Source organism: Camelus ferus, chromosome 19 (genome assembly GCF_009834535.1).
Source record: "Camelus ferus isolate YT-003-E chromosome 19, BCGSAC_Cfer_1.0, whole genome shotgun sequence".
NCBI lineage: Eukaryota > Metazoa > Chordata > Mammalia > Artiodactyla > Camelidae > Camelus > Camelus ferus.
Window position 1 is genome coordinate 33,619,066 of NC_045714.1, and position 24,013 is coordinate 33,643,078.

The following is a 24,013-nucleotide window of genomic DNA, read 5'->3' on the forward strand; positions in this document are numbered from 1 at the left end:
TCACCATCAGGTGATTTTTTAAAAGCCTGTAATTCTCACCATGGAACAGTAGGAGGCACTCAACTCTCCTCCCTGAAGGGCCCAGAAATTGAGCAGGGCACATTCCAAACTGATAACTTGTGTGTTTTGCTAAACTGACTTGAAACATCTTCCTATTTTTGCACCTGGAGCCACACAGAACAAGTCCACTCCTTTTGGACATTGGAACGGGGAAGGCAAGCCTCCCCCAGGCCATCCCTCCTTCAGAAGGACACGGCCCCACCCCCCTCTCTCCTTCTCCACCACCTTCGGTGAAGCAGCAGTCTCATACAGTTGGTGCTATGTGATCGTGCTCTTTTTAACATTTATTTTGAGGGTGTGGATGTGAGTGTCACGGATGGTTAACCGGCCCCGGGGGCAGAGCAGGCTGGGGAATCAGCAATTAGTCCAGACCATCTTCTCTCCCCCCACCCCCCACGCTGTATCCATTTGGAGAGTTGCTGGGGCAGGTGTCACGCCATGCCGCAGCATTGAGGCTGTGAGGGCTGAGCGGGACCGTGAGGCTCACAGAGCAGGCAGCCTTGGGGAGAAGCTTGGGGAATGTGCAAAAGTGATCAAGTCAGGGGCCAGGGTGGAGCCAGCCCAGCCTGGGAGCGAGGGAGGGGGTGTGCTGGAGGCTGGAGGTCGGAGTCCAGGTTGCCTTGGGGGATGGAGTAGGTTTCTAGGCTGGACAGCATGAGCAGGGGCTCACTCCACAGGCAAGCCCTGCCTGCTCCATGTTCCCAAGTTTGTATGGGGGCCACCTGGGCCCTTCACTTGGCCACGTCGATGGACAGCATGGCCTTGATCGCAGGGAACTTGTTGCAGGAGAAGTCTGCGAGGAGCTGCTTGGTGCCACTCCGGGTGGGCAGGATCTCAAAACGCACGCGGGACCGCTCCTTGGGGCGCAGGGCTGGCACGCTGATGGGGAGGGGTGGGAGTCAGTGTCAAGGGTAAGATTCATGGACCTCAGGCTGGATGGGCCTTGTGAGGTCTCAAGTCCTGCTCTGGTTGGGGCTGGACAAGCTTACTGTTCCTCCAGATCCCTCTTGCTGACACCTTGGGTCACCAGTCCCCTCTAGCCCTGGGACCCCTCTGAAGGGGAAGGCAGGGGGTCCAATGATCTCCCAAATATGAAGACCAGCTCCAAACCCTGGTGACCTGGTTTTCCCGTGAGTTCAAGTTTGTTGAATTCCCAAACCAAAAGCAAATGTGTATCCCTATGTGCGGGTCTCGAGGTCCGAGGCTAGAATTCTGCCTGCCTTGCTCGGGGTTCCTGGAAGGCCCCTCTGCCCTCTATCCCGCCTTCCCACACGGGGCCCTCAGCCTGGGACTCACTCGATCTTGAGGCTGCCCAGCAGCAGGCCGCTCCCCTCCACCATCAGCACGCAGTCCTTCACTGGCTCGTCCAGAGGGTTGGAGAAGAGCATCCGCACGTTCACGGGCTTCTGCACCTGGGCCTGGTCCAGCACCTGCAGGGGGAGGGGTTGATGGAGTCAGGGCCTGGCGGCCCGTTTCACCCGCCCTCGGTGAGAGCCGACGGGGCTGGGCAGGCGACTTGGTGACGAGGAAGATGTTGCTGAGGACACAGGAAGGGAGGACCTTTGGTTTCGTCCTCCTAAGTGCTAGTGATATCCACACAGGGGGCTCCTAGGAAATGGCTGTCATCCCCATGCTGCAGACAGGACCCCCAGGCGCAGAGCGAGAGGCCGCACATCACAGTGGCTGAGATCAAGCGCGTCACCTCCCTGGCCCTGGCAGGTGCGCGGGCTCGTTCTCAGTTCATCTTGGGGTTAGTAGCCGCCACTTCCCAGGATGGCCCAGTTCCACTGGGGGCTACTGTGAGGGTTGGGAAATGTTTCATTCTGACCTTAACCACAGTACGTTCCTTGAATGCCCCACTCACTGATCCTGTGTCTTCCCTTCAAGCCTGGAAGCCCCCTCCCTGCTCAGACCCTGGCTCAGCAGCTCGCCAGCCTCCTGCTCCTCCCCACGGGGCTCGGTGTTGGGCCCCTGCCTCAACTCTGGCCACTCTCCTCTGATGACACCTGGTCTATCAATGTCCTTCTGAACTTCTGGAGCCCAAAAGTTCCCTGCATGCCTCACGGTGTCTGGACAGGGTCCTTGATCAGAGGCTGGAGAAGCCTAGGTTTCTGGTCAGAGAAGCAACCTGGAAGATTTGTTCCCAAAGATGAAACTCGTGTTTCTGCGGAGAAGCAGCTGTGACTGGGCAGATGCCTCAGCTCTCGGGGCCTCAACTCCCTCACCTGATAAAGAGGGCTAGTCCCTCCCTGCTCCCCTCCCTGGGCTAGAAGGAACCAAATGAGATCACGGATGTGGAAGAAAACTGAAACTGGGTAGCTGGAGGATTTCTTTTCTTCTTTGGAGGATCACTAGACGTGGCTGCTTTTTGTTCATTTGGTGTTTCTTTTTCTTGCCTCCAATTCGCACTGAAACCATTTTACAGGAATAAAGTTACGGTTCAGATTGATTCAACAACCAGGGCTTTTCCGGTTCCGGAGACTTTTGCTCTTCTCTCTCGACTGCGCGATGCGTGCCAATAATTTGTGCATAACTGAAACATGTTTTTCAATTGAGACCATGATCTATGCCATAGTCTCTCCCATGAGAGTCACTGAAGTGAATGACATAATTTGAAGGCTGAAGCATCATTTGATGCCATCAGGACACCAGGGTACATAAATGGTGCTGTATTTTTCACATTGACATTCAGTTTGAGAGTTTCATGTACTTGTTTTCCTTTCTTCGTTGCTGCTTACCAGCTTGTCCTATTGACTTAGATCCAGGCATGACCCAAAGGAGAGATAAGAGCCACCAGAAACCTGTGTCTGACTGTCAGTAGGTCATGGACCAACGTGAAGACACCACCCTTTGGAACAAAGTTCAGATCGTAGGTCTGGTTCTAAAGTTCTCAGTGCTTACTCCGAGTCAGCACCAAATAAGAGAATGGGATTTTATCCAAATTACTATCTTTTCATACAGATCAGCCACAGGAATTTAAAAATCTGTGCCCTGCTCTGAGTGAGATGTGCCTTGATTCAATCAATCAAGACGAAAAGATCTTGATTCTCTAAAGGCTGAAGTAAAGGAGAGATTAGGAGGAAACTCACACAAAGATGCCCTGAAGAAGAAAGAGCAGATGCCCTTTAAAAAGATGAAATAGGACAGGTTTTGATGGAACATCTCCAGCCTGTGTGTATTCTGATTTCTTTTCTCAAGATGTTACACTCTCTTGAAAGACAAAGCTGACTTGATATAGAAATCTAAGACATAGAGCAAAAATGTTGCACAAAAGATAAAGCTCAAAGAAGGTCTGAGGATATTGGAGAAGGGACTACCACGAGGGAAAAACTAACTTCACTTGAACACTGATCATTTTAATGCAGAACGTTTTGTTTTGCAGCCTCAGGACGGAAATGGCACTCGCTGTCCATCATTCTCCGGGGATGCGGTGCATTTCCTGGAAACGCCCTGGGAAGCAGGTGAGTCTTCTCCACTCAGGGCCAAGCATGGATTGACAATGAAAACTCCAGTGGGCGGGAAAGAAGGTGAGCCTGTAGCCCCGATGCTCTGTTCCAGTCCTGCCCCAGGGAGGGGCTGTTTCTGTTAGACCAACCCTGAGACAGGCCCAGAACAGGGCAGCTCCTCCCCTCGTGGAGTTTACAGTCTGCTGCAGACTGCAGCCCAACAACTGACCGTGCAGGTGTCCCTCCAATGAGGACATATGCAGGGAAGGACCGAGGCCCTGAGGGTGTACCCCTGGGGACTTAATGGGGGGGTCAGCAAGAGCTTCTCTGAGGAAAGGACATCTGCAGGGGAAGTATTTCATTATCCCCGTAATAGAGGTGGAGCAACTGAGACACAGAAATTAAGGAATTTGTCACTGCTGATAAATGGCAGGGCCTGCATACAAGGTCTGAAGCACTGTCCCTTGCTCTACTGTCCTCCAGACTGGCTAGCAGGTCACTGGCTCCCTTGCCCCGGAGGTGGCAAAGCACCCCCATTCTGCACACAGTCCAGACTAACCAGGACAGGTCTCTATTGCAGGCTTGCTGCGTGGAAGTGGGTGCCCTCTGTCCGAGGTCAGGAACCCCTGCAGACACGGTGCTTAGAGAGGGTAGGACGAGGGCAGCCACGAGGTCCTCTAGAAATCTGGGGCTAGGGAGGCTGCTGGTGTTGTGATGGAAGAAGAAAAAGGCAATCACTGTCTAGACAGCTGGGGCAGGTGGTAGATACAGCAGATGTGGGAGAAGCCTGACCTGTGATGCTCTGATTGGGCCCCCACGGGAGGACCCCATCTTCCTCACCTGTTCATCTGCCTGTCCTTGCCTGCCAGCCTCCCATCCCTCAGATCTGTGCTCTCTGGCTCTGGCAGCCACCACCCTGGGCTGAGCTGGTGCTGGAGTAGGGATAGGCTTGGGAGTAGCACAAATACGTCCAGCCCCCATGCTGAGGAAGGAAAAGAGTGGCCTCAGATGCCTCCTCCAGACCTGCGAGTCCCCACATGCCTGGGCTCAGGGGAAGGAGCCTGGCAGCAGAGCCTGCAGCCAAAAGCAGAGACGAGGCATTTTCACTCTCAAGCACTGTGGAGCTGCTTTTGCTGGCCCCGGATGTCCCAGGAGGTCCTGGAAAGGGCCTGAGCTCTAGCCCCAGTCACGGGCGAGTCTCTTCTCCTCTCTAGGCCTCAGTTTACTCACGTGGGAAATGGCAAGGTATAGGAGCTGGAGACGAGGCTCCTGAGGGCCCACAATTCTCTAACTCTGGGGTCTAGAGAATTGAGAGATGCGTGTGAGTTGTGTCCATTTCTGATCTGCTCAACAAATGTGTCTGGGGGTGGGCAGTGGGCTCCCTGCAGGCAGGACCCTGCCCCGAGCCTGGCCCAGCCCGGGACCCAGCAGACGCTCAGAGTGAGTGAGCCGAAGAACTCTTCTCGCCACTTCTCTGTGGCATCCCCAGGGGCCTGGAACTGCAACCAAAGAAGCCACAGGGCGACGTGCCTGTGTATCTTGCCAGACAGGGAGCCAGGGAGTTGGTCTGAGTGGAACTCTTGGCTGATCCGTCAGGCCGAGGATGGACCCAAGCTGGGCCTGGTCCTCTGCCCCTGTCTAGGGGGGAGGGCCTTCCTTGTGGTCTGGGAGGGCTGGGCTGGCTGGGGAGGCACCCCTTCACTGCCCCTTTACCTCCAGGGTCAAAGTGGGGTTGTCCAGAATGACAACTCTCTCCACTACCACCTCGGCCTCGTTGGTGACCTGGCACACGGCTGTGGTCCGGATCATGTTGTCCGCCTTTAGGTGCTTCTCGTACTGAGCATAGGAGATCTTCACGGGATGTTGTATTTCTGGAAGGAGAAGTCAGGGAGCAGAGTGAGAGCGAGTGGCTTGGCTTCTGAAATCTTAAGAGCTGATGCCCAGCCAAGTCAGTGTGAGCTGACCAGGAATATCTGGGGACTGGGGCTTGCCTGTGCCCTGCCTGGCCAGGCCTGGCTTGTCCTGGGCAGACTGCAGAGCAGGGGCTGGGGAGGGACCAGAACTCTGGCTGGCTGGGCACATTCCAGGAGGCTGAAGCTTCCTCCCCATCCCGGAAAATATCAGAGGGCAAGTTGCCTTCTAAGGGGCAGGGGAAGAATACAAGTGTTAACTCATTGCCCAACTCATTGCTTAGATCCTCCCAGGTCATCTAATAGCCTGGGATTCTATTGCAACAGCATCCGAACCACCTCCCCACCTCTCGTCTCTTGCTTCCAAGACAACCCCTTCTACCAGTCGCATTGTCTTTAGAAGCACCTTTTCCCCCCTAAATCATGTCACTTTTCTTCCATGGCACTTCAAAAATTTCCCCAGGCCCCACTGCCTCAGGAATAAAGTTCAGACCCCTCCATCTGGCCCTGCATCACTGGGCTGGAATCATCTCTACCTTCAAAGGACCCTCTCGTTGTCCTTTTGACAAAACAGGTACCTTAGCCCTTCACGCTTTGACTCATGGTTCCTTTGGATGGAAATGCCTTCCTCAGCTTTTCTCCCTCTATCTAGGTCCTCCCCAAGCCTCAAGGCCCCCTCTGACTCACAGAGCAGGGGGCAGGGACCTCTCCCTCCTCTGGGGCAGGGCACTCCCCCCTCCCTCACGCCGTAGGGCTGGGTGGTCTGGGAGGCGTCCTGCCATCCACAGGGGTCATACGCTCTTTGAGGTTAAGGCTTCAATGTGGTGGGTGCTCTGATTTTAGCACTGGAGGGATTCACCCAGCCTGCCCCTAAACATGGAGATGACAGGCCCTTGCATCAGCTGGTCCAGCCCTCTCGGACAGTGAACCCTGAGGCTCAGAAAGGGAGGGGGACTTAACAGGGTCATCCAGAAAGTAGGTGACAATGTCAGGCCTCTAGGACCACTTCACCCATCCCAACCCCTTCTCATTTTACTCTGCTGCCTCCTGCAGAAGTATGACTTTTTTTTAAACCATTTCTCTCCCGTGAATTATTTTTGGCCTTCAAAAATAGCACTGCCCTTGAGCTTTGAAGGTCAGTAACAGCCAGGCAGTTCCTTTTGGTGTTGGGGAGATTTCTGCTAAATTCTGCCAGAAGACAGGTTGCTGGGGAACACTGACAGGTGTAACACTTCTCGGTTTCTCTGCAGCCAGAATTCTTTGAATAGGGGCTGTATCATTCATCAGTTTTTATTAGTGTCTGATGGGAAGCAAATAGTCACCCCACCCTTGTTAATCTGCTTTGTGAGGCCAACCTTTTCATAACAGCTTGAAGGATTTTGCCAATGTGGGCACACCTGCATTCTAATCCTTCCACAGCCCCAGCCTCTCTCGGCTCCACCTCGTTCCCTCCCAGGAGCACCGAGTCACTATTCCTCCCAGAGGCTCAGATCTCCGAGAAAATCCAACACAGTGGCTGGGAATCAAGAAACTCCACGCACCCACTGGCAGCCATCGGGGAACATTGGATGAGGGTTCAAGACCCTGTGGTATACTGCAACCATCCCAGATTCAAATCTGGGAAGTGATTCATTGCGGGGTCGGGGTGAGGTAGGGTGGGAGCTGGAATCGGGAAGGGGTGGCAGCAGTCTAATCTAGCAAATGGTGGGGGGCACTGGATTTAGCATCAGGAAACCTAGGACCAAGACCCTGGCATTGTCACTTACTAGCTATGACACAATCTACAAAGTGAGTCACAATCTCTCCAAGCCTCAGTTTCTGCCTCTGTTAAAGGGAATCCTGAAATCTGTCCTTTTAGAAAGTCACATGCAATATACAGAAGAGTGTATAAGGAAGCAGTCTGCACTCCGGGTATGTATCTGTAAGGGATATTGTGGCGTGTCTATTAGCTGCTAAAGCCTCCCTCCTTCCTCCCCCAGGGCTTAAAAGGATCTTGCTCGGCATCACCTTGTCTTGCAGCGTTCAAAATTTCAAAACCCAAGGCTTACCCACATAGGCCATGTGCTATCCTTTCCTTAATCAGTTCAGTCAATTCCAACAGGAACTCTCCAACCCCAAGAGAATATCAGTTGGGTAGCACCCCAGCATCCTTCAGGGGAAGTTACCTTCCTTGGGATCCAGGGATATAGTGATGGAATCCTTCCACACCTCGTGCACCAGTGTGCCATTGTAGACAATGGTCCAGGCTGTCATGTTCACCATCACCGTCTTCTTATCACTTGTTAGGTTTTTGAGTATCAGGGCCAGGCTGACTTCTTTGCCCACCTCCAGTATGCCAGTGACCTTGAACTTCCCAGAGATGCTGGGGTCCCGGTCCTCTCTTCTCTCGCTTCGTGTAGACATTGAAACAGACGTTGGACCAAATGATGCACTGGGTTTCATTTTCCCCAGAGCCTTTTCAAATACTCGTCTTTCCTGGCTGGAACCTATGTGGCAGGAAAAGACAGAAGCATCTCAGGGATGTGGTGGCAACCTGGACAGAGGACAGCACCCTGCCTGGAAAGGTGACCTGGGGCTAGCACTGGTTCTGCTGCTTGCATGATTCTGATCCAAGCACATGTCTGATCTCTCTTGGTCTCCGTTTTGTCCTCCTTAACATGAGGCTTACAGCCCAGCAATTCCTATCAGCTCCACATCTCCACAGAGCTGTAGGGAACGCTGTATCACCACCTGCATAAAACTACCATATGGCTCAATATTTTGTTTAGGTTAATTAGCTTAGTTCTCTTTTTTCTTCCTTCCCTCTCCCTCTCCCTTCCTTCCTCTTTCCTTCCTTCCTTCCTTCCTTCCTTCCTCCCTTCCTTCCTTCCTTCCTTCCTTCCTTCCTTCCTTCCTTCCTTCCTTCCTTTCTTCCTTCCTTTCTTCTTTTTCTCTCTTTCTTTCCTGATAAAAGGTCCTTTGTAAGATTTAAAGTACTGATCACTTGAAAACAACAACAAGGTTAGAATGAGTTCATAAGTGAAAAAAAGGTTACGATTTAAAATTGACTTCATTATATTTTTTCAGACCACTTTACCGTGTTATTCTGCTTTGCTTCTAAAGGTGCTTTGAGAGTTGACGAGGGGAACTTTTGTTCGTGTCAGTTGACAAGAACTTCCCATGGTTGGTATGGTTCCAGGTTATGACTAGTTGAAATTGTCAAGAGAGTTTAGGTTTCAAAGACACAAAGCCTGAACTGCAGGATGGGTTTTCGGATTCTGACTCAGGTGCTGCTAAACGTGATGGTATAAACAGCCCCGGGAGAATGGCCATGATCATGGCTTCAAAATCATGGCTCTTGGGGAACTGAGAGCTGAGTAACCAAGTCCAAGTGTCTGAGCCGGGGTAGAGCCCATGGTTCACATAAGGCTCCCTGCTTTGACCTGAGGATAAATCCACCATCAAAGAGAAGGCGTTGACCTTCTAGGAACACAGACAGAAATCCACCAAGAAGAATGATCACGCTTCTATCAGCAGACTGTACTTCTGCCCCCACACCTTCCCCACCCAACTTGTGAAATCTGAAGGCACCAGATGACTTATGAGAAGCACTTTGCAGTTTAGTGAGGCCTTACATGGAACAATTGGCAGGGACCCCAGAGGCCAACTTACCCCAGCCCATCACGTCTGAGTTAAGGCTCTAAGAGAAGCAGCTGGTCCAAGCAGCTGGCCTGGTCTGGGGATTAGGGGCAGAAAGGGGGCCCTTCGCCAGGAGACTAGACCTGTCTTTAAAGGTTCCTCCCACACACCCCACTGAAAAGGAGGCAGGCAGCCAAATTACCCAAGCTGGTAGCTGCTGGGGGGCTGGGTTCCTTTTGGTGCCTTCCCATTTTCCAGCCGAGCTGTAAGTCCACACCCAGGACTGATGTCTGTGCAGGGAGCTGAGCCTCTGTGCCCAGCACCGCAAAGCAGGTGTGTTTGCACAATGAGGCTCAGAACCTAGATACCTATATAGATCACCTGCCCTGCTTACTCAAGACTAAGCTTCCTGGTACTGTCTTCTCCCCTGGTGTTGCAGTTGCGCAAATGCTTAGCAACCCATTTTATGAGCTTTTCCCCGCTGGGGCCCTCAGACACAAGCTGACATCATTAGGTAAGGAGAACTGGGCAACAACAGGCTGGGTGAACAGCCCTGCTGGCACACAGGGACTGGGGCCTGGCCGGGGTCCTGCAGGGACCCCCCCCCAACCTGGCCGTGGTCCCTATCCATCACTTAGGAGGCTTGGCTGGGACAGAATCAAGGTGCGATGACCAGGTGAGGAACCCCACAAACTCACACATCCGTGTAAGCAGCACACTGCAGAAGTCCCCTTGGAAGGTCATTCCAGAGAGGCTGCAGATGTTCAAGTTGATAAAAATCACCACTGTTTATTAAGTCCTCACTTCGTGCCTGGCCCTGACCTTGGCAATTTTGTACACTAGCTCATTTAAATCCCACTGAAGACAGGCCTGACTCTTCTCATTGTACAGGTGAGTAAATGAGGGACCAGAGACCCTAAGAATCTTGCTTGAGGTCACACAGCTAAAGTAAGAGGGCTGGAGATGGCTTCCTGCTGGGGGTTCTTCATTCCTTGTCCCCTACACTTGCTTCTACAGCTTGACATTGTTGAGAATACTGGGTCAGACACCAGCTTTTCCCCCTGACCTGTGAGCTCTGTGAGGCCAGGGGCCCATCTGCAGGATGCTTCCTGGCCCCCCGGGAGCTGAGTGCAGACGGGCACTAGGGGAGGTCTCGGTACGTGTTTAGTGAATGAGAGAAGGGCTATCTGAGCCAAACCAGGGAATGGACTGCAGAGGTAGACTGGGGCCAAATCAAGGGATTACCTCAAAGTGCCCACAAATACCACCAGCCGGCAGGTCACCCATCTGGACTTGGAGCCAGACCCCATCTCCTGGGCTCAGCTTTCCTCTTTGGTAAACGGCAGCCAACAGCATTAGCTAGCAGCGGTGCGAGCGGTGGGGCTGACTCTAGGGTGCATGTGGACACCTTCACCAGAGCACTTTTCTTGACCCCCCTCAGAACCAGTGGTGACCATCAACTAAAGTAACTATTGCAAAGAATTTCCTTTTATTTTTTGAAAATTGTCCAATTAAAAAAATTTTTTTTCCAAAACATTTTTGGAAACAGTGACATGTTGACCCTATTAAGGAGGGATGGGTCTGCTAGAGCAAGCATTAACTTGCTTTTGGCTATTTCTAAAAATGAACGTCGCCTTCAGATGTAGAACTTTTGTCACTATTGAAAATCTCCACAAAGAGTTAAGTCGCTGACTCTGAAAGCCACATCCGAAATAGAGCAACAAATGCCATGTGTGTTAAAACTGGCCTTGTAGCAACTAGCTTTCCAGGTGATGTTAGGGGGACCAGCACTGATGTGGATGCTTAAGATTTCGGAGACTCAAGCATCTTCACTTCATCTGGTTTTGGGGAGCCCTCTGAAGCATACAAGGCACAGGCCCTTGTCTTTGGGGTCTTTGTCCATCTTTTTCATCATTCTGCCTGTGTTTCTTGGAGGCTGAGGGAGTGGGCTGACTGAGAAATTTCTCCTTAAGTCCTTGGGAGTCTCCTGTGGGGACCATGTTTCTCTCCGTGCTATCACCCCAGCTGTGCAATTGGCAAAGGGTCACAGGTGGAGATTAGCTGAACAGGCAGTTGCCTGTGCCCTGTGGCAAACTTCTGCTGGCATCATGTCTGCCCATGATGGCTCTGTCCCCACTGGAGGCAGTCTGGGGAGCTGGGCATCAGATGCCAGGGAGCAGTCCTACCATTAAGGCAGAACTGGCTGAGAACGTGAGAGGAGTATGAGCAATTTCCCCTTCTCCACCCTGTCTTCCCGCCACCAAGCCCGTCAGCGCCCTGCCTACCTTCTGGATACTTGTACTTTTCGGTGACATCCATGCGAGAGTTGCTGCCCACTGCCTTGGTGCTGATGTACCTGCCAATGGTGTGAGAGTCCGAGGAATTCTTCTTCATGGTGCCGTTCGAGGCATTGTAGATCCAAGTGATGCGGTCGGCGTTGACCTCCGCAAAGATGAAGGGCATGTCGAAGTCCCAGTCCACGTTACCCTCTCGGAGAGCAATAACCGAAGCCGGACCACACTGGAACACCCCTGGGGGCCAGGGTGCAGAGATTGGATGCAGGCCAAAACCAGGCCCATCTGGAACAGCCCACCCCAGGGCCTGCTCCCCTGGGGGCCTTTCACAACCACCCAGCTCCCCTGCCTCTCCCACCAAACTCCTTCAACTCCGACGGTCTACCCCCTCACTTGGCACTCAGCACAGACCACCCCGGGCTGTTGCTATTTTTCACAGTAGCATCCTGATCAGATTCCATCTCTACAGAAAACGGCCCAGTCCTGCATTCTGTGGGCGCATAAGTTGTGCTGTCCCCTGCCCTCGGTCTGTTTCTTAAACAGGAAAGTCTTGCTGCCTTGTGCTCAGGGCTGCCTCTCTTCTACTCTGCAAATCATTCCTCCCCTACTCCTGGAAGACTTCTCTGAATACCTGGCCCACAGGGACCTCCTGCTTCCTAGGGCTCCCCAGCCCCGACCATCTCCTTCCTTCTCTAGCACTCAGATAGGCAGCTCTGACGGATAGGTGGGTAGGTAGATAGATGGATGGACAGATAGATAGAAGGGTGAGTATAGATGTACATGCAGATATATGGATGCTGTTTCATTCATGAAGGGCCAACGTGAGAAGAGCGGGGTGCAGCAGAATAGAAAGAATATTCCATTCATGTTTATAGAACAAATAAACAACATACACACTTTTATATATCTGAAATGGTGACTTTCAACCTTTTTTTTTTTTTTCACCATGACCTCTAGAAATAAGTAGATCGTACATGATGGTAACATATGTGATCCTGAAACAAAAGTTTCGCGGGACCATCCTTGTTCTCACCACTTGTGATGATACTTCTGCTTTTCCTCTTCTTTTCCTCACCTCTCTCCATGCTATTCTATTTCACTTCTGAAAATGATGGTCACAACCCACTAACTTGATTTTATAGCCACGAGTGGGTTGCAGTGAAAAGTCTGAAGAACAGTGTCCTAGAAGCTATCCGGAAGGTTACCCTCCTCACACTCAGGTTCCCCAGATCTAATCATGTTCATTATTTCTGGTACAGAGGCTGCAGTTGGGGGAGAAGGTAAGACTTCTTTTTCGTTGTAAGTCCTTTTAGAACAGTTTGAAAAAAAACTTTAACCATGTGCACGTATTACTTTTACAGTTTTGTTTTTTTTTAAGTTTGAAAGACAACTGAAAATGAAGGTACGAGAATGCTCTGGAGGTCAGGGGAGGGGAGAGGGGAGGTTCCTGGAGCCTGAAGCCAGAGGTGGGAGCAGAAACCACGACCAGAGGAACAGGGATGGCGTCAGGCCAGCCTGTGTGAAGGAGAGCTCGGCTGGGCAGGGGACACACGTGAGAGTGAGAGAGACACTGGGGCCATGATCACTGAAGCCTTGAGCTGAGCTAGGAAGTTTGGACTAAGTCCCAAGGCGATGGGGAACTGGAAGGTTTCAGTGCTGGGAGGGATAGGCTACTGGAGGCGGTTGGGGAGCAGAGCCAGCGGTTAGCTGGGCACGTGCCACGGCTTCTGTAGCAGCCATGTGGGTGCAGGGATGGCATTCATTTAAATAGCAACCTGAACCAACCAAAATTAGGAGGGGAAATCCATTTTGAAAATATTTTTGTTTTAATCCCACTGTGCCCTCCAGAGACAGAGAGGATGTGGTGAATTTGCTGTGTCACCATCCAGCACTGTAAAGAACTGAGAGGTCATAACTTAGAGCCAGTCCCAGAGAAGGGGGCCATCAGTGGGCTGACAGAGGATTACCTTGGCTCCTCTCCTGGGGGGTGGCGTCCAGAACCTGCCATCCATTGTACGAAGGTCCCAGGTCAGTCCGCACAAACCAAGCTTCATTCCAGACGTGGAAATTCCTGCAGACAGAACCAGAGACTGCAGAGCTTGCCCAAGGCCACACAGCAGAGGAGTGGCAAGACACCGCATCTCTGATCTGACAACGTAGCACTCTGATACTCATCAGGAGAGTTTACTCTGCGCCAATAGCACTCTAGCTATTGTGCTGGACCTTGTGAGTATTGTCTCACTTAAATCCTCAGCACTGTTAAGTGGCTACTATTTTTATACTCATCTCATAAAAGGGGAAACTGAGGCTCTGAGAAGTTAAGCAGCTAACAATGGCGGCGTCAAATTTGGATCCAGGTTTACCTCACTCCAAAATTCAAGTCCTTGGCCACCATGTTCTACTGCATTTCTGAGGAGCAGAATGGATAGAGGTTAGGGTCAGTGATCCAGCAAGCAAAGCCACTCAGCTTTCTCTCATGCATCCTTTTGGGGTACGCCACTGTACTTCGTGTGGGATGAAAATGAATGGCGCTGCAGCAAGAGTGACAGGACTGGCTAAGAGCCTCCAAGCCCTTGGGCTGAGATCCAGATTGAAGAATGACATACACCAGTCCCAAAATGCTCTTCATCAGTGGCATCCTCTCGTCTCTCAATCTGTATGTCTCTGTCCCTGGTCCCCTCCCTCACCAGACCAGGTGGAGCCAATTAACCAAGCCTTTATTTATTCTTGATTCTACCCTCTCCTCTCCTCATCTCCACTCCCACAGCAACTACATTAACACTGGCTTTAGAAGTTCTGGGCCCAACTTAGGAGAAAATGTAAGTCTGACGTAAGTTCACATTCTATCTGACTTGAAAAAAAATTTTTTATACTCATGAGATGGAGAAGACAGTTTTAAGCAGAGAACCAACTTCCGAATGATAAATTTGACTAGGTTAAAAACATTAAACTTGCATATGTCAAAGAAACAAAGTAGCTCTGTTTCCAATATGAAGGAATAAGCTCAACAGAGAGTCCCTTCTGCAGGTAACAAGAAACTGTTAAAAAAAAAAAAAAAAGAAAAAATTACAAAAGCCAACTATCTGAGAGTGAACAAAGAGGAGGATTTTGGAAGGGAGTCAAAACTCTGAGGGAGGGGCCATCATGGGGTGAGCTGCCCTTTTGGTGACTTTGCCCCTAAGGACAGTCTGCAGCTGGGACAAAGTTCAGGGCAGTAAAATCTCCAACAGCCCCACATCTTTCTGACCCAAAGAGTTAAGAAACAGAGCCTGGGTCAGCCAGTGTTGCTAGAGAGTGAGGGGGAAGTCCTGGAAATGAAAGAATCAGGAAGGAGAACCTGGATTTGTATCTAAACTCTGCTCAAGCTTCTGGGTGACCTCTGAACTAGACACCTATGAGGCAGACTACAAGTCAGCTAAAAACAAGAAAAATAAACTGGAACTTGAGCTGTTGCTCACCACAGGTGAGACAGAGTTTGCAGTCTGAGTCCCCCCCAGGTAGACTGGCTACACCTTGATTCTGCCTTTTGTCTTAGCAACGTCCAGGATACGATTCCAAATTACTCAACATACAAAAAACCCAGAAAAATGTGGCTTACCCTCAAGGTAAAAGACAGCCAACAGGAACTAACCCTTAGATAATCCAGATGTTGGAATGACTGGATAAGGACTTTAAAGCAGCTTTTATAACTATGTTCAATGAGATAAAGAAAAATGTGCTCATAACAAATGAAAAGAGGGAAACTCTTAGCAGCAAAATAGAAAAGAGGAAAAAAGAACTAAATGGAAAAATTTAACTGGAAAAAAAGACCAATATCTGAAATTAAATAATTCAATAGATGACTTACTAGCAGAACAGAGATAACAGAGGAAAGAGTCAGTAAACTTGAAGACAGATCAGTCAGAATTATCCAACTTGAAAAAGAGAGAGAAAAAAAGACTGCAAAAATCAGTAAATCAGGGAAAATATATGCCACATATACTAGACAGAGATTTACTATAAAGAATATTCTAAAGTACTTACAAATCAGTAAGACCCAAAAAAAGTTTTAAAAATCCCTGCTGAGTCAGTAGTTCCACTTCTAGGAATTTCGCCTATAAAAAAACCTCACTTGAGGGCACATAAAGGTACATGCAAAGATGTTCACTGAAGCATTGTTGGTAATAGTGAAAATAATGGAGGAAAAGTTCATTGATACGGAATTGGTCGGATAAATTGTGGCACAGCCATGCAGCAGAATATCACGCAGCTGTCCAAAAGAATGAACAAAATCAATCTAGCATGTACATGGAAAGATCTCTAAATTATTACCACCAAGGAAGCAAAACAAATTACAAAATAGTGTGTGTGTGTGTGTGTGTGTGTGTGTGTATAAGCTTATAAAATATATATACTAATGTGATGTACCCTTTTGGATTTAGAAAATTATACATTAAAAAAAGCAATGAAAGTTAGTCCCCCATAATTCTACATATCTTGGATGACCACAGTTTAAATAATGGTCTGGTGTCTATACTGTGCAAATGGACAGATTTTGGTGTACACGAACAAAGTTTTACATTATTTATATCTGTAATGTTTTTATTTTCTATAATGAAAATTACTTACTATTTCTATCATAAAATGAGTGAATGTTGCAAAATATGTCTTATATAATCATAAATAGATGACAGTTGTGTCAACACAGAAAGTTACTGTGCTCTATCTTCTATATTAACTCATTTAATCTTCATAATGCTCTTATAAGATAGGAGTCATTATTAGCCCCATTTGACAGTTTTGGAAACTGAGGCACAGAGATGTTAAGCGACTTGTCCAAGGTCTCAAAGAGAGTAAATAGAGTGGGATTTTAACCCAGCAGAAGAGCTGCAGCAGCTTTTAACTACCAAACTATGCTGTCTCTCTAAATTTTAATTTATTGACCCAGCAAGATATAAAAAAAATTATAAAATAGACTGTTTAACTTGGTCCCATTTGGGTGATTAACACTCAATGCGCGTACATCTAATGTGTGTGAATATAAACAGAATGAAATGTCTGGAAGGATCTATCTCAAAATGTTATTAGTGTTTTTCTTTGGGTAGTTATGTTACTATGATTCTTCTTCCTAGTTTATTTTTCTTTGTTTTAAAATCAGGAAAAAGTTGTTTTCATTTTGCATATTGTAAAATGAAACTTGCAAGTCTTCCTGTAGGGACCAGATTGGGAGTTCTACGTCAGAAGGAGTTAGAGGTGCTCCCTAAGTAGCTATCAGGTGCACTGTGGCCCCACTACATCCTTCAGGGAACAAGGAAAGATCAAAAAAGTCAGCTCCAAAACAAGAGAGAAAGGGATAAGATCATAAGAGGTGAACAAACAGATAATTAAAAATAATACCAGCCAATGATATGAGTGGGAAGAAAGAATTCTCTATTCACTGCTGTAATGAAACACAGGTCATGACAATATTTCTGGAAGGCAACAGCAATAGATGTCATAAGCTTTTAAAATGTTCATTCCTTTTAAACCAGGATATACAGATTCTAGGAATCTTTCTTATGGGGCTAATCTCAGACTTGCTCAAGATCTACGTATGAATGCCCATTACTGTGTTATTTATGGTAGGGAAAAAAAGGGAGTAGATAGTAAAGTAGGAAATAGGGAATCATTTACAGCTGGGAAAGGGATCATGGCTTAACCGGTCAATGGAACAATACATTTAAAATCTTATTTTTGAAAATCATTTAATGACATAGAGAAAATGTTCATAACATCATGTTTAGTCAAAAACACATGATTTAATACTATGAAGTGGTTGGTTTCCAGGTGTGGGAAACAGCTGAATGTGTCTGTCATTCTGTCTTGTACAGATGCCTTACAAAATGTGTGACCCCCATTCTATAAAAACAACAGCTAACAGAGAAAAGACTGGTTAGGAAGCTATCAAGGATTTAAAGTATGTGTACGTATTTCCCTGTGCTATACAGTACAATCTTGTTTATCTGTTCTGCATATGCCTGTCAGTATCTACAAATTTCGAACTCCCAGTGTATACAAGACCTTGTGGTTGCTCACAGCGAGAAAGAATGCGACCATGAATATACGTATGTTCATGCATAACTGAAAAATTGTGCTCTACACTGGAAATTGACACAACATTGTAAACTGACTATAACTCAATAAAAATGTTAAATAAATAAAAAAGAACCATATACAACTATTTAAAAAAGTATTTAAAGTATGTGAACAATAGGATTACAGATGATCTTTACTTCTTTATATATTTCTAAGATTTCCTATAATTGTGAAAAAAAAGTCAACATAAAAATGATCTCCAGGCCGACCCACAAAATGTTGTTTTGAATGGGCCCTTCAGATCGGTTAGAATTCACCTGGAAGAAAGCAGGAGGAGGGTAGGAAGATGGTCTTAGAAGGGTGAAAGGGGCAAGAGAGGATAAGAAAGCAGAGGGAACACCAAGTTTCATGTTTGTTCTGTTCCTGGCAGAGGCTCCTAGGAGAAGGTTGGGTTAGTTAAAAAAAAAAATTGGTAATACTTATAATACTTATTTGCAAGGCAGAAATTTATGACAAAGCAGGTAACAAGGATGTCCTAGTCCCTCCCTCTTTAGGGAGCCAGCACTTTACTCACACTTACTTGGCATGTGTGTGCCTTTCAGTCGCCCTAGGGCACTATTGTGGGCATTCTGGTTTGTTTCTGGTTGGGTGCCAGACTCTCCCACGTCCCAACCTTGGGCTCTTCTCCTGTCTTGAGGGTTTCAGGAGCAGGAGCTCAGGAAGAGGACAGACTGAGACATTTATTAAAAGATGCAGATTCCTGACCCTCCTATGTCCCTCTACCCAAATCAATTCTAATGCAACCTTTCTGCAACAGACCACTGCCCCTAGAGATAGCAAATGAGTTACGCTTACCTTTGAATTCACAGGGTCAGGACACCCTTTCTTAAAAAAGACCCTACATCCTTACCCTCTCTACTGGTAAAAGCCTATTTGTCCCACCAAATGCAGTTCAGATGCTACCTCCTTCAAAAAATCTTGAAATTTTGAGATTTGCAAAGGTTAACTACTGTATATAAAAATAAACAAAAACCAAATTTCTTTTATAAAGCACAGGGAACTATATTCAACCTCTTGTAATAACCTTTTATGAAAACAAATATATGTATTTATATTCATGACTGGGACATTATGCTCTATACCAGAAATCAACACATTGTAACTGACTATACTTCAATTAAAAAAAAATATTTTTCTAACATGCTTAGAGAGTGCCAACCTCTGTGTGATCCCTGAATCTTGCACGTGATTCAGTTGTTTGACTTCTTCTGCCCCATAGTCACCCAGCTTCTCGTGCAGCTGGGAACCCCTGCAGCTCACTGCTCTGGGTCCCCAGTGCCCAGCGCAGGGTCTGGCACACAGATATAACATCATGCTCACTGAATTGAATTGTTCTGGGGCCTGGGCCACTCTGGCATCCTTGGTTTCCTTGCTGTGGGTCTGAGTGAGCTGCTCTAGGTATGCTGGGGACTGGCTAAGTATTAGTGGAGGCTGGTGGCCTCAGAGACATTGCATTAGGAGCAGGTGTGGGTGCCGACAGTTCTTCAGAACTGACTGACTCCACTTCTCTGACCCCAGGACTGAGCAATCACCATCTGCCTTCCACTTTGGAGCTCTCTAGAAGCTACAGGTAGAGTCAGGTCTGTGACTCTATGAATTGGGGAATCAAGTCAAATGAAATAAGAAAACAAGCCAGAAATGTCAAGATAAAGATAACCTTGGCCAAACTGCTCCAAATCATTTGGTTGCAGGTCTCAGAGACCTCCTTTTTGGTGACCCAGAAGAGAATCATATTAAAGAAGCTTTCCCCAGAGTGTCCGACTCTGAAGAAGTGAAAATTCAGGAGACTTGTGCATTTTAAGTCAAACCATAAGCATGACCAGAATGGCTTGGAAGAAAATGTACAACAATGGATGCTGTAATGTCATTAAAAGAAAGATCTAGAAGAAATTGCTAAGGTCCCCTGACCTAGCCCTTCATTTTACAGATGGAAAACTGAGGTAACGAAAAGTTAAGGAACTCATGTAAAGTTACATACTATTTAGAGTGCCCAAATGCCTCCAGCTGCTTACCCTTACTTCTCTCTGGGCTTCTGTTTTCTCAGTTACGAAAAGAGCAGGTCCCCTCTAAGATCACTTCCAGTCCCAATGTTCTTTGATTCGGGAGAGACCTGTGGACAGAGACCTGTGTCCACCCCCAGCTTGGATGCTAATTCAGTGTGACTTTGGGCAAGTCATTTCTCTTCCCTGAGTCCCTGTGCCAGGGTCTAGCCTTCTAGAGAAGTGTCACCTGCTGCTTAAGTGTGAGCGTAAGAACCCAGCTTCTTTCCCCCATTGGTGTCCAGCCATTCTTCCACCCCGCACTCCTTTCCCCAGAAAATCTCTTGGTAAGTTGTTAGATTTCTCAAACATCAGTCAGAGATAATGACAGTACTCTGGCATCTCTCTGATGCTTCATAGGTTACAAAGCCACCTGGGTTCAAATCCCAGCTCCATCATTTCTAGTCATCTGCCTTCTGGTGAATGACTCTGTGCCTCAGTTTCCTCAGCTGTCAAATGGGGTGATCATAACAGCGCCTACTGCATCGTTTCTGAAGAGTACACGCGAGCACTCGGAACCGCACCTGGCACACAACAACTGTGCAGCAAACCATCAGTTGCTACCATTGTTATTACTAAGCACTTGAAGTTGCTTAACCTCAGTTGATGTTTACATTGTGTTACTTTAGGCAAATCTGGACCAGGTTCTAAAAGCTTTTAATATTGGCAACACACAAAGACACAGAGCAAAGGATTTCTGTCCAAACCCAAACTGTCCTTTTAATAATGAGTTAATGATTTCACTCCAGGCAGAAAGTGGCTTGTGGTTTAGCTCCCTGCCAGGTGGGAGCTACATGGAAGGGATGGGATAGCTCCCTGGGCAGGTGCAGTTCTCATGCAAAAAGTGGGGTGAGGCTTAATGTGATCATCTAGTTCCAGGTCAACCTTTATTTGTCACTAATGGAGAAACTGGAGACCAGAAAGGTGAGGTGGCTTACAAAAGTTTTAGAGGCAGATGGTAGTGGGGCTGGAACTAGGGTTCAGGACCCCCTGTCCTCACACCATCCAGTGCTGGTTCTCTACCTAGAGCTAGCAGGGAGTGGGGAGTGGAGGGGCTCCCGACTCCCACTGCTTTCTGAGGATGGTTCAGAAAAGGCTAGTGGGGTGGGGGTGGGTGGGAGATTGAGGGGTGATGAGACTCCCAGCAAAAATCAGAGCTTTAGGGCCTGGCACCTTCCAATGAGGCCAAGAGAAATGACAGCGGAGACACCCTGGAATGTCACTATGGGCCCATACTTGCCCCAACATGATTATATTGGATTGGATTATGAAGCTAATGCAGGGTGGCAGCATGGCCAGCATCCAAGAGCTCTGGGTTCTAATTCCAAGTTCAGCTTAAAGGCCCCACCTTCCTGCTCCTAGGAAATCTTCCTTGACTTCCCCTTCCCTGGGTTCCCATAGGGCTTACTGTCTGAATTAAGCACCTGGCACACTGCTCACCATCTCTTATCACTAAATAGCCTGTATTAATGGCCTCCCCACTCCCTGTCCCCTAACAGAACCAGAAATGCTCTCAGTGGAGGGGCTGAGTCTTGAGCTTTATGGTCTCTGCTGTCCCGAGTGTGCAGAAGAATCACAGAAGGGTGACACCAAAATGGACCACCCCCTCCCCAAGTCAGTCATCTTGCTGGATCAAGCATCTCCTTTTGTGAAGGAAAGCAAGGTCAGGAAGGGTCTTGCCCCAGTGATCAGAACAGGCTGTGGATGCAACAACAAAAGAAAAGAACAGGGAGAAGAAAAGACACTCCTTTATGAGAAGCTGGAAAACAAAACCTCGCTTTGAGTCGCAGCGTCACTAGAGAGAACGTTGTGTGTGTGCAAAGTAAGACAGAACATCCTAAGATAAAATTTCTTGCCCCCGTTAAACCCTAGAATCCGTGAGATCTTGGGCGAAGTATGTATACCTCCCTCCCTTCAAAGGGGGAGGGGGATAATTACATTAAGGCTATTGACAGCACAGGTTTGTTGTTTATTTGTTTTAACAGCTTTTTCTGTTAATTTAAAATTTCCTTTGACTTTATTAGTTACCCTAAGCACATTTCAGTAAAGCTGACTTATTCTGGGAATAATAAGTAATAAACAATTTTTTATATAGATTGTCTCAAAAAGTTGGACATCTGGAAATAAGATGCCATATGCATTGGGTGATTATGTGTGTGTAAGTCCTCTGAAATGGATTAAAACAATGGATTTATTGACATATGCATGCAGTCCTTTATATATATATAGACACCTAGATACCTGTGTACATACAGATAGAGGCATAATTATTTTCAGTTGCCATCTGGTAATAACTTGGCATATGTTTAACCTTAAATAGCTGTAACAGTATCAGTTTTATGTATATACGCAGCTATATGAAATTATAGATACATGCCTATAAAGTTTTATACAATCTACTTCCAGTTGGCATCTATTACACATTATATACACATACATGTGGATAGATACATGCGCACGTGGCATATTTATGGTCAGAAATACATATGCCCGATTACATATAAAGCTACTTATTTCACGTGGAATCCAGAATAAGCTAACATTGATTCAACCCAGAAAATACGTATGTATTAAGAGAAAAACTTCACTTTTCTTTAAGAAAGCCCATAAGTCACATGCTTGCCTGAAATGACGTAAATTTATATTTTTTACTAGAAAATCAACAGTTTCAATCTTTGTCTTTTAAAGTAGCATAGGGTCTGATGGGCTGGATAAATTCAGGGCCGTTTTGCAGAGCCCAGGGGCCATGTCTTTCCCTGGTATCAGACCCGTCATTCCGCAGCAAGATACAATAGCCCATCACGGTCTGCAGAACTCTGAGAAAAGAGTTGTTCCAGGTCTTGCCGGATTCCTGCTAGATTCAGCCTTTCCGTTCTAAACTTGATCTTAGCCAAAAGGCTGAGAAGTGATAGCATCTCCATTCCAAACCATGCTATTGATATGTCACTTGCCTGCCAACTCCTGAGCTGGATCCCAGGGTCTGGGGAGAGGTGGGGAGAGGCTGCTTAGATTTGATGCTCGGAAAGGGCTGGATACTCACCATACGCTGTCACTGCCTTTGTCCATGGGCCTTCCCATGGGGTCGTAGTACACATCCACGCTGAGGTTTCCGTCTGTGTCGTGAGCTGAGTTGAAATTGGTGATCACTCGGGAGGGAATTCCGAAAGACCGCAGCACTGCAAGTCAAGGGCAGTCTGAGGACTTGGGGTGGGGAGGAGACAGGATCTTAGGGTACCCCACCATTGCCCTACCACCACCCAGCAAAGTCATGCCACACCCAGAGCACCTGTGTTAAGCGTCCCAGCGAAGACCCAGCACTGGCCATAGCGGACTGGCCTGAAGCCAGACCTTTGCCACTCCTTGAGGATCTCCACGCTGCCGTTCCAGTTCCTCGGGTCTCGGCCGCCGGGGTAGCTACCGCTCCAGTTCCCAGAGATCACACCATTGTCATCATTGCCATTGATCTGGGCAGGAAAAACCCCCAAAGGAATCAGCACAGAGGTTGACAGGCAGAGTTTGGGGGACAAGGTAGGGACATAAGGAAGCAAGCTAGGGAGTCAAAGTCAAGGGATTTTCTGGGTCTTTCTGGGAGATTTCGATGATAATTATAATGATGTCCTAGAGGTATCAAGCAGTTTAGGAATTTAAAAGAGCTTTCCTTAACAGGCCATGTTTGGCTGTGCTAAGTCACGTGTCACTCCCGCACAGCGGGCTCACTGGGAAAACTGAGGCTCCGTGGCTTGTCAGTGGCAGACAATTTTTTCTGGCCAGAACTCATGCGCTGCTGCTGCTGCCTGACTTGGAGGTCCGTGGTTTGAAGCTCTCTTTTGGTGTACTGGTTTTCTAAAAAGATCACTTTAGAACTGTGGCAACTTACTTCTTGAAAAGAACAAAGATGAACTACTGCTTTTGGTTCATTCACTGATTCATTCACTCAACTTAAGGCATGAGTCTTGTGTAAGTAACGCAACCACGATGCAGTGTGAAAAGAGCACTGGACTAGGAACCAAGAGACCTGAGTTCCCTTGTCTTTTAGAGACTCATCTTGACATACTTGTGGATGAAATGATGTCCTCTCTGGGGTTTATCAAATGCTTTGTGGAAGCGGGGACAGAGACGAAACAGAACTGGCCTTGCTGAAGCCGGCGATCGGTACAGAGAAGTTCATTTTACGTTTCCCTCTACTTTTGGGTCTGAATTTTCCGTAATAAAACATTCAAAGCGAAAGAAAGAAGGAGAAAGTCGAGTCACAAGCCCAGCCTTGCCTCTTGGCAGCTGGGTGATTGCAGGCAGGTTGATTCACCTCCGTGGGCCTTGGTCCTTAACCTTCCAATACAGGGAAAGCTGGAAACCAGGGAGCCCTCAGCTGTCTTCCAGCAGCCAAATTTTCAGTTTATGAAACTTTGACCAGTGTGCCTCCCAACCATAGTGTGAGATACCACTCCCTCTCTCTGTGAATGAACACTCTGGAAACGGAAGGCTCCGTGCCCAGGACAGGCTGACCAGCCTTCCAGGGCCCCTCGGTGTGTGGG

At 47.8% G+C, this 24,013-nt stretch overlaps 1 protein-coding gene across 1 annotated transcript in view; it reads right to left on the reverse strand.

Moving 5' to 3' along the window:
• Positions 1 to 316: 316 nt before the first annotated feature.
• The window catches only part of TGM3 (transglutaminase 3), a 38,343-nt gene continuing 14,646 nt past the window's right edge, over positions 317 to 24,013 (reverse strand). Inside the window, exons 6-13 of the mRNA XM_006187124.3 lie at positions 22,768 to 22,945; positions 22,522 to 22,657; positions 13,296 to 13,399; positions 11,320 to 11,565; positions 7,582 to 7,902; positions 5,220 to 5,377; positions 1,357 to 1,490; positions 317 to 939 (exon numbers count right to left, since the gene is read on the reverse strand). Of these exons, the coding sequence (XP_006187186.1) occupies positions 792 to 939; positions 1,357 to 1,490; positions 5,220 to 5,377; positions 7,582 to 7,902; positions 11,320 to 11,565; positions 13,296 to 13,399; positions 22,522 to 22,657; positions 22,768 to 22,945 (1,425 nt within the window). The 3' untranslated portion in view covers positions 317 to 791. The remainder of the gene's footprint in view (positions 940 to 1,356; positions 1,491 to 5,219; positions 5,378 to 7,581; positions 7,903 to 11,319; positions 11,566 to 13,295; positions 13,400 to 22,521; positions 22,658 to 22,767; positions 22,946 to 24,013) is intronic.